Genomic DNA, 10,286 nt, shown 5'->3' on the forward strand with positions numbered 1-10,286 from the left:
TCCAATCACAGGTTGGTTCACGCTTTATTTGGACACTTGATAATTTGCCCCTCTTTACATTAGGTTAGATGATTTTCCATGCTTTTTCCTTTTCCTATAGATAATATGCCCCTTTTAGTTACTTTAATGATTTTCATATCTTTATCTCTATTTTCACCATGTGAAACTACTCCACTGCCTCTATGCTAAATACAAAACTCTATCATAATCTCCTTCCCCGTGGTTTACTGTATTTCTAGCAAACTGGAGGACTTCAAAGAGGACGACCCTGCATTAGAGCATCTACAACCGGACCCTACATATCCGCCCAAACATCCGAGCGGGCTGCCTGGCCACTACCCGGGTGCAAAACTGTCATCCAACCGAACATGTCAAATACGGCTCAAATGCCTAGACTGGACGGCAACATCCATATCCAGTCCATATCCTGGGAGAATATGGGAATGCGTCTGCCACGTCGTATCCTGCCCACCCACCGGGGCGAACCCGATCCCACATATATTCAACCAGCCTGTACTCTAGACAAAACGCTAACTTCATTCCACTCCACTCCATTCCACCGCACCCTCTCTACTTCCCCTCCACCCCAAACTCCCTTCAGGCGATCTCCGGCATGGCGGATAGCGGATCTGAGTCCAATGCATCTTGATCAGTTGACTGGAAACTCGTCCCACGCGGCCTCTAGGAGGAGATGGTTGTTCGCATTGTGCTTCGCCGATCTCGGCAAGAGTCTTCCCAACATTGCTCGGACTCCATCTAGCGGGAATCCATTGCGTCCACCCAAATGACGCATGGATCCGGTGCAAGGCGCGTCGCCACTGCCTCACTGGAGGTGGTGCGATCTGTCTGGTGGCCGAACGCTGTGGCCGCACTTCCTCTCCACCCAGCCATAAAAGGAAAAAATTGTTATGAGGGATCTTAAACCCTCACCTCAATCTCAAAAATGGAATTGAAAAGCTCCAATTGAGGAGCACAACCAGCTGTTGGACATGGACACTACCGAAACAATAATGACGGTCACCGGCGAAAATTTAGAATTGTTTTACGTTACATGTAATTGCACGAATTTGATGATTTGCAAATGGGGTGTCCGATTGTGGAAACAATTTTTGAGTGTTAATCAATCACTGTTTGCTGACACATTCGAACATGTCTGTGGACCTTTAGAGAAGGATTTTGATACTTGTGGTTGTATATGCTCTTGTATTAAGATAAGTGGGAATAAATTTGATGAAACAATAAAGATTATACCAGTTACATAAAGTACAAATTAGCACCAAAGATAAATTTACAACCGTGCCATCGTGGCAAAAAACCACACTCTGAAGTCTGGACATATAACGCCGGAGATAACCACGTGGTGGACTGTTAGCCTTGATTCCATGGACCAGTTCATCCTCTTCCTCTCCCCACTGTACTCGGGAAAGGACCTGGTGGAGGCGGCTCACGCTAGGCTCCATCTTCACAGCGGATCACGCTGTAGCTTGACGGGGGAGTGGCTCCCACTGAAGCTCGGAGGCACTGCGGCTCCAACTGCATCTTGGCGGCCCGACAGCTTGGAGGCGCAGCGCCGCAGCGGCTCCATCTTCATCTCGGCAGCCTGGCAGCTTCCGCTACAGCTCGAATCTGCGGAATCTGCAGATGGCGCTGCTATCACTCGTATCGACAAGCCAAATCCTCACGCTCCCTGCCAAAGGTGGCGTCTGTTCTGGCTGTGTGGAAGCCTGGCACTCCCTGAAGCTGGTGGCTTTCCACAGCAAGGGAGAAAATGGTAACACTATATCATAAAATGGAGTTCTAATTAAAAGTTTTAGTTACCAAATGAATTATGCGAACTAATATTCACATGTACCCAGTAAAGGAAATTATAGTATCTAATTACCAAATATTCAACCACAGAAATGAGGCATGTCACCAAGCACAACTTAATTTTTTCAGAACTGCGCACAGCTCCTCAAATCTGGTCAAGATGTAAAAAACATTATCTATGGTCATTTTGAGTAAAATGTAGTTGAGTGAAAAAGGCAAAAGTAGAAGCAAAACAATATATCACTGAACTAAGCGAGGGAAAGATCATCATGGTCATGGACCTTTTAAGGAGAGGCTTTGGATTGTAAGGAATAAATCTTTCTTACAAGAATGTTGCGCTGGTCAAATCGCCCACCTTGTGTCGTTGCTGCCGGCACCGTCGACATTGATGTACATGTACTCCACGACGGTGCTGCTGCCTCTGATAATCCGCACAAGAACCCATCACTGTGGATGCTCACACGAGCTATTGGCATCAAATTAGGAATCATTGTATATAGTTTTTCAAACTATAAGCTTATAAAAAAGCAAATACATCAAAACCAACATAGCAGCCAAAGGTTGCAACCATAGCCTAAGGAAGAGAAGAAACAACCTAGCTGGAGCATACCTGCAAGCCAATACGTCACCTGATATATATGTGCAGGGTTGTTTCTAAAGCACCAAAAGTTTACTTCCTCAATATTTATAGGAAAATGCATATATATATTATTGTAAATAAAAAATCATATGTTAGGTTTCATATGGGTGATAAGCAGGAAACCTGCTTGAAGCCTGCTTGAAGCATCCTAGTTAAGCATTCTTCCTATTTTACCATTACAGAAGAAATGCTTGCATTTCACGAAATTTGAATCGTAGTTTGCTTGAGTTGATAGGTTTGCAAATAGAGAAAATTGCTTCTATACCATCGACAATCTCAACAATGGCTGATTTGCCATCCAACAAAGCTCCAGTGCTTATATACCAGACACGAACAAATTCTATTGCTTATATACCACTAGCAGTTAGTCTAGCGTTATCTCACACCGGTAAGTGGCCAAAATGATTATTCTGCCCTCAATGGCAAATAAGCAAACTGTGAAACATGTCCAAAAAAAATTTTGACAGCAGTCCCCCTCTATTTTCAACATTCCAGCAATATATAGTGACTATCTAACAATTCCAGCATACAAATATTTCGAGCAACAGAGTAATACTCAAGAAAATCCACACCATTTAGAAAAGATTCAGCAAGCAACATATTAAATCTTACACAATCAGTACCAAGTTAACATCATCCAGAACCAAAATACCACAACCAAAATATGTTGTTCACACAAGCAAGTCTCTAAATAAAATAGCATGCAAATGAGGAGGTGCAATACATAAATAATATGCGAGATTTTAGAGAATTTCACAGTTTCAACTTTTTTTTGCTTCGACTGGCCATTGCTTGGCTGTTAGGTGCAGCTCTCTTCTTGCTTTGAGTGCCCATTGCGGGGCTGTCAGGCGCAGCAGATATGACCTTTGATCTGCATCAATTTTTTTGATTACATACTATGGTACACTCACAGAATATAGAGATCTCCAGAATATAAGTAAATTTGGTGCAGTTTTCATACCTTCTAGATTTAGTAGTCTTCGATGATGTCGACTTGGCAACATCGTCTTCAATTGCATCACTTGAACATGAAAGTAGAGCTAGTGCAGTTTCATTTTCTCTTGGACATGGAAGCAGAGGTAGTGTACCATCAGTTGCTTGATCTGATGTTGTATAAATAGCTTTTGTAATGGGTTTTTTCTTTCTTTTGTCCCTGCATGAGTTTCATATATTAGTTTAAGTAAGACAAGAGTAAGGTGGAACATAAATCTCATATTGATATAGCAAGTACCTTTTTTGCTTTGCTACTTCTGCATAGGCTTCTAGTGCTTCAGGAGCAGCATCTTTGCAGCTTTGCCATCTATGTCCATAAGCTTTGCAAATTGAACACTGGTGATGGCCTTTCTTTCCCTTTCCCTTGCTATTCTCAGCACCACTTTTGTGCCTCTGCACCTTTGGCCTCCAGGGGCCCTCCTAAGGATTGGGGGATTCAAGAAGAATTCTTTGTTCACACTAGGCCATTGAGACATGTCAGTTAGGCCAGGAAGAATAGGAGCATAAGCTGCAACGAACTTGGCAACGCTGTAACAATCATCAACGAAGTCTTCTATTGTGACCCCCCTAATTCCAATAATAAAGCTAATTGCATGTTTGCAAGGCTTCCCAGAGACTTGAAATGCCCTGCATGTGCATGTCCTATTTGCTAGATCAGTGACGTGGCACTTGCCACCTAGTGCAACACTCTCACTTACCTCTGCAATCATGTCATCTATTCTCTCATATTCAATGTCCAGCCCCCTGCTTATGTCATTCAACTCCTTCATGACACTTGGAAGTATATGTCGACCTTGAAATTTTCTAGCTACCCTTCTCCTCTTCTCAAACTTGACAGTAATCTTTCTCCTGATCTTGTCCATGAGCTGAAACAACATGAGACCTTTGTGCTTGCGGATCTAGTTGTTGAAACACTCGGCCAAATTATTTGTCACATAATCCACTTTTGAGGAGGTTGAATATTTGCTCCTTGACCATAGCCTGCTGTGGTACTTGTTTAAATATGCTATTGCAGCAGCCTTTTTCTCCTCTATGGCTGCCATGTGATAGTCAAACCCTCGAGGAGTCCATGAATAAGCAGCCGGCCACAAATGATCATCAAAAACTTTACCATGAAACTTTTTCTTGAAGTTCACAACCAAATGTTGCATGCATTCTCTATGTTCTGCATACCCAAAGACCTGTTCGATTGCAGTGTCAATCCCTTTTCCCGCATCTGAACATATAGCTAGACCAGGGGGAGAGCCAATAGCATCACGAAGCTTCTCCAAAAACCACACCCAACTTTCAGTAGTTTCTGAGTCAATAACTCCATAGACTACAGGATACAACCAATTGTGCCCATCAACGGCACAAGCAGTAGCTAATTGGCCTCTGTACTTGCCTGTCAAATGAGTGCTATCTATCGCCAAGTAAGGTCTGCAGCCAGCCAAGAATCCATCGCACAAAGGCTTCAGCCCAACAAACATCCGTATGAAATATTTTTTTCTGATCATACTCCATGTGGTCAATCGCAACTATGCTTCCAGGAGACCTCTTCTCAACCTCAGCTTTCCAAGCATATAGCTTGTCAAAAGAATCATCCCAGTTACCAAACAACTTAGCCATTGCTAGCCCTTTGCCACGGAATACTTTCATGTATTGGACGTTGATCTTGTACTTGTCATGTAGCCTCCTCCGTAACTCCATCGGCCGAACACTAGGATCTTCTTTTACCCAGTCCATGACTTTCTCACACACCCATGCCTTTGAAGCATTTTTCTGCTTCTTTTTCTTCTTTGCGCTAGAACAAGTGTGCTCCTGCACATGAACTTTGACCTGCATTAAATAAACAATGGAAAAAACTAGTGCCAGTCAACTCCATTTTATAACAAAAGATCACTCAACAAAATTATGCGACTAACACACCTCCATAGTTTCTTGGTCATCCAACCTCCCAACATGAATTCTCCATTTACAATCCGTCTTCTTTGCCCGGCGACAATAAGCCCTGAATCGAGTAGGTTCACTTTTTTCAACCTTGAATTCGAACTCTTTCTTTACAGCATATGTAGCAATTGCCAACCTAAACTCTTCAATGTTGGGGTACTTTGCGCCAACATGCATTGGCGGGTTTTCTTTGTCATAAGCATTTTCTGGAATAGCATCCGGTCTAGCATCTTCTGCAACCCATTCCTCATCATCACTGCTATCCTCAACATAATCATTATTTGGTATATCTTTTTCTTTGACCTCATCATCACTATCGGAACCAACACTGCCAATTGAGTACTGGTCCTCCTCATCTACACCAACATGTTCATATTCTTCATGCGGATTGTCAAGATATGTATCTGTTAGGCATACACTAGCTTCATCAATGACGCTACTTGGTTGACTGGGCAGTGCTATAGATGGTGTTTGGTTCGAAGGAGTACATGGAACATCAACATTATCACTTCTCTCAGAATATTTGATGATCAAATGGCCACTTCTATTCTGATCAAAACAGGCAAACATTTTCATGCATTCTTCATCATTTGACACAGAGATATTTTTGCCACTAATGGAATCAAAGTACTCAAGAAATATATTATCCTCTGAGCATAAAGCAAAATTTCCGGCAATACAAGCCAGCAAATCCTTCATACTTGTCCTACTACCCTCAATAATCTGCCAACTAAATATCGAATCCCCAGTGATTTTGGTTCCACTGCCACAAACCTTCACCTCTACTGTATAGCTACAAGACTGGATCATCCTGTGGATGATGCAAACCATGTCAATTGTGCATTCTACTACCAAAAACTGCAGCAAAAAGGGATAGAGAGCACGAGAAATTACCTAGCGCAAATAGCAGAGAGAGAGGTCGAGCCACATTCATCAGCTATGCCGTCCTCCTCGTCGGGCATGGAATTCTAGGGCAGATGGGCTGCTGCAAGTGCGCCCACAAAGGAGTTAATCTTGGGGAGGGCCTCGTCCGTCGGCGCCACTGCCCCACTCTCCACCTCGCCGGAATCCCCAATGCTAGGGTTCTGGGCGACATGGCCACTCGAAGAGGTTGGTGCTGCTGGGCCCCATGTGTTGGCCGTCGAAGACGTGGTGAGACGCGGTGGTACAGGCGCGGCGGCGATTGGGCCGTGCGACAAGGGCTGGGGAAGCGCTGGCGGCGGTTCCGCCATGAAGCGCCGCCTAGATAGCATCAAAGATGCGGTGGGCGAGAGACCTGGGGAAGCGCCAGCGACGATTCCACCATGATGCGGCACCGAAGGGGGGTGAGGGAGTGGCGGTGGGGGTTGTGGTGGCGCCGACGGGGGTTCCTCCATTGCGGCTCGCTGGAGGCCGGCGTTGCGTTGCGCGTGCGGATTGGGGATGGTCGGGGGGTGCGTGGAGTCGTGGGATGGGGAGGGTCGGGTGCGTGCGTGAGTTGTTGTTTTTTCTAAACTAAGGGTAAATTTGGAATTTGTGGGAAATCTGACAAGGAAAACGGACACTATCTAACGGCAGACTAACGGCAATGGCAAAAAAGCAATAGAATTTGTTCGTGTCTGGTATATAAGCACCGGAGCTTTGTTGGATGGCAAATGAGCCATTGCTGAGGTTGTCGATGGTATAGAAGCAATTTTCTCTTGCAAATATCCTTGAGAAGCAACAATTTGAATAGAGGGATGATCATGCACAGTTCAACCAAAATCACAGTTGCAAACGCCAGCCATATCGATATGGTCGTTGAGGAGAAACATTCTAACGGAGAAAGGCACACAAAAATCTGAAAGAAACAAAATCAAGCAGCAACTTGCCAGTTTGTAAAATTGGGAACAGAGCACACCATAGTGTGGCTTCGTATTGTTCCCACAAAAAAGGATAATAAAGCAATATGGCTGAAAAATGCATTTTTTCTACTTAGGGAAACTACTCGTAAGAGGTAAATGAAAAATATATAATAGATGGACAATCATAGTTCTCTAATCCGAGACATGCATCTGTTATATGCCTCTATCAGTACACAGGAGGCAAGACATCAACAAAAGAAAGGAAAGAGGATTTGTGAGACTGTCACCAAGGTGAAAATAATAGTCATAGCGGAACAAAAAACATCATCTCCACATTTGATCTGAACCAAGGAAAGAAGTGGACTCCACATTTGATCTGAACCAAGGACAGAAGAGGATTACATGTAGTCAAAGAAGCATAGCACACAGAAATAAGTTAAAAGTATAAATTCAAGACCAGCAAGGCAAAATAAAAATTAAATTAGCAAGGAATGGATTGTAAGAATAAGCCCATTTGGAATATAAATCAATTAAACTTCATGATGGAAAGAGAGAAAGCCATATATAAAGAAGCTACAAATGTTGATTTTGGGCAACATGTCATCAGGGACATACACACCTGTAACCAATGGAAACTCAAATAGTCAAACCATCTCAAGAAACCAGAATACCTTAGCTGACACTGAAAAGGTGAAATGATGTTGTTAAAATGACCCATAGTTTATTTTCTTAACTAATGACAAGAAGTTCTTGTGCATTATTGCAACTACATTCATAAGTTGTGGCCCTGCTAGACACTTCCAAAAGCACAAAGCAGATATTTAATAGACAGAAAATGACCCCACGTCCTCCAAAGGAAAGTTACGACATCACATGCTCGTCATAAAGAGAAAAGTTGTCACAACGTATAATTTGTGGGCATGTAATTGGCAAGAAGCCCATAACTTAACTCTCCCAATTCATCTAATGTACCAATAGTAATGGCATTAATACGAGTGAATCGCATAATCTGACTTCAGACTAACACCATGAATATGGTTCAATTAGCACACTCAATTAGTCCATCTAGAATACACAATGCTCAGTACTAACTCAAACCTTAGATCCGATTCACCGATTGTTGATCCTGAAATAAGGTACACACCACCTAACCTGTTTGTTTGCACTTAAAATGGCAATGTAACTTTTTAGCTCTATGTGTAGTGCCCAATCCTAGAATAGATTAAACAAGAGGAACTAATTAGCATATATTTTACTCAAGATTTGTACGGGTCCAGATTTAATTTCTTAGTTTAAACAACCAAACAGTAGAAAATAAGCTGTTAGTAGAATATTTCTGCAATGTTTGTAAAGTAGAGTACAAACTGCAAATCAACTAAGATATGAGACATACTGGATAAGATAGGATATAACTGAATGTATAAAACACCAAAGAGAAAATGTGGAGAACCAGGGGGTGTGGCAGTTCGGCCCGGGCATGACGCGGAGGTGGAAGCACCAATATCAGCTGCTACTCCTTGAAGTGACAATGGGACATTCTCTGGGAATTTTCATAATCGAAGGAAAGCTAGAAAACATCAAACAAACTTACTACTTCAGATAAAGAAGATGAGAACTACCATGGCAATAATCTAATCTAACCTCCGTTCAATCATCAACAAACACATAGAAGTAGAAGCACGATAGAATCGGTTCACAAAAAATAAGAACTACCATACCACAATATCCTTGTGCAAGAGAATGCCAAATATCATGATTAGAAACCAGTAAGAATGATCGATAAAATAGTAATGATGTATTCTAAATTCATATATAAAGAAAATACAGTGCGGTGCATTTTCTATGATGAACTGTCTATATGAACTCAAAAGCATGTCATTAACTATATGCATCCCATCTCAACATGGAAGAAGTATTCCAAACATTTGATAGTGTAACTCTCCTACATCATATATATTTCCTAACGGATTAATGAAAGAGAGGTCAAACAGAATGACATCTTCTCCAGTCTTCAAAGTTGGAAGCACAACATGGATTAGATAAAATTCACGCTTTCAAATTTCTTTTGTCTCTAGAACTAATAAATCGATATCAACTCACCGCCAAAGATATAGCAACAAAATTGGAAATCTGGACACTACAAGCAAGATACAAAACAGATGTCACTATTATTTATGGTGCCATCATAAACCAGTAGGCACATCTGCTAGATTCTTATTTAGAAGTTGAGATGACACTATTATTTCTGGACGATATCAATATGCTACCTGCCTCACATGGAATAAGTGCTACAAAATCAGAATTCAGCCCAAACAGTCTCACTAATCCTTCAGCTACAAAGCAAGAAAAAAAGAGTGGCATGAGTAGTACAGCTAAAATCCGGAACAATAATATTTCTAGCACTAAGAACCTCTGAAAGCAAAATCAAAGACATAAGGACAAAAGTGCAATTATGTGTAACAGAGGCCGCACAACAGACATTAAAGTGGCACATTCTGAAATGACATCTTTAGGAACAAATTATGTGTAACCGAGGCCGCACAACAGACATTAAAGTGGCACATTCTTAAACCTGACATCTTTAGGACCAAATTACTCAGGGATAAAATCTGATAGAATATGAACTCCATGTATGCTATCCAAGCGGTAACTATAAAAGGGAGTATTTAACCAAAAACTACCACAATTCGCGGAAACGTGACAGAAAACTACCACTTTACGATTTTGTCCCGAAAACTACCATTTTTTTATTAATCCGTGACAAAAAACTACCAAGCGCGAAAACTGCTCGCTTTGCTTGGGTTAAACGCGAATCTGACTGCCCGACCCCACACATAAACGGGCTAAAAATGCAATCGGATCCCTAGTTTTTCTTCAAAAAAGCAATCGGGTCCTCCGCCTCCTTCTCCTCCTCGTCGCCGGCCTCCTCCTTCCCCAGCCGCTTGCCGCCGGCGGACGGGAACGGCTGCTGCTGCGGCGAGTCCACGTCGGCACGCTGGCGGGAGCGCGCGGCAGCGGGCGTGGCGCGTGCGCGCGCAGAGCAAGCCGCAGGGCGTGGAAGAGGAGGCCGGGCGCGGCCGAACACGGCGGGG

At 42.7% G+C, this 10,286-nt stretch overlaps 1 protein-coding gene across 1 annotated transcript in view; it reads right to left on the reverse strand.

The window, feature by feature from the left end:
- LOC123090088 (uncharacterized) overlaps window positions 1–10,286 on the reverse strand; it is a 33,273-nt gene that overhangs the window by 20,491 nt on the left and 2,496 nt on the right. The window contains exons 3-5 of the mRNA XM_044511551.1: window positions 6,266–9,527; window positions 5,351–6,182; window positions 5,035–5,260 (exon numbers count right to left, since the gene is read on the reverse strand). Coding sequence (XP_044367486.1) covers window positions 5,035–5,260; window positions 5,351–6,182; window positions 6,266–6,333 — 1,126 coding nt within the window. The 5' untranslated portion in view covers window positions 6,334–9,527. The remainder of the gene's footprint in view (window positions 1–5,034; window positions 5,261–5,350; window positions 6,183–6,265; window positions 9,528–10,286) is intronic.

This window comes from Triticum aestivum, chromosome 4B, assembly GCF_018294505.1.
Source record: "Triticum aestivum cultivar Chinese Spring chromosome 4B, IWGSC CS RefSeq v2.1, whole genome shotgun sequence".
In the NCBI taxonomy this organism is placed as follows: Eukaryota; Viridiplantae; Streptophyta; class Magnoliopsida; order Poales; family Poaceae; genus Triticum; species Triticum aestivum.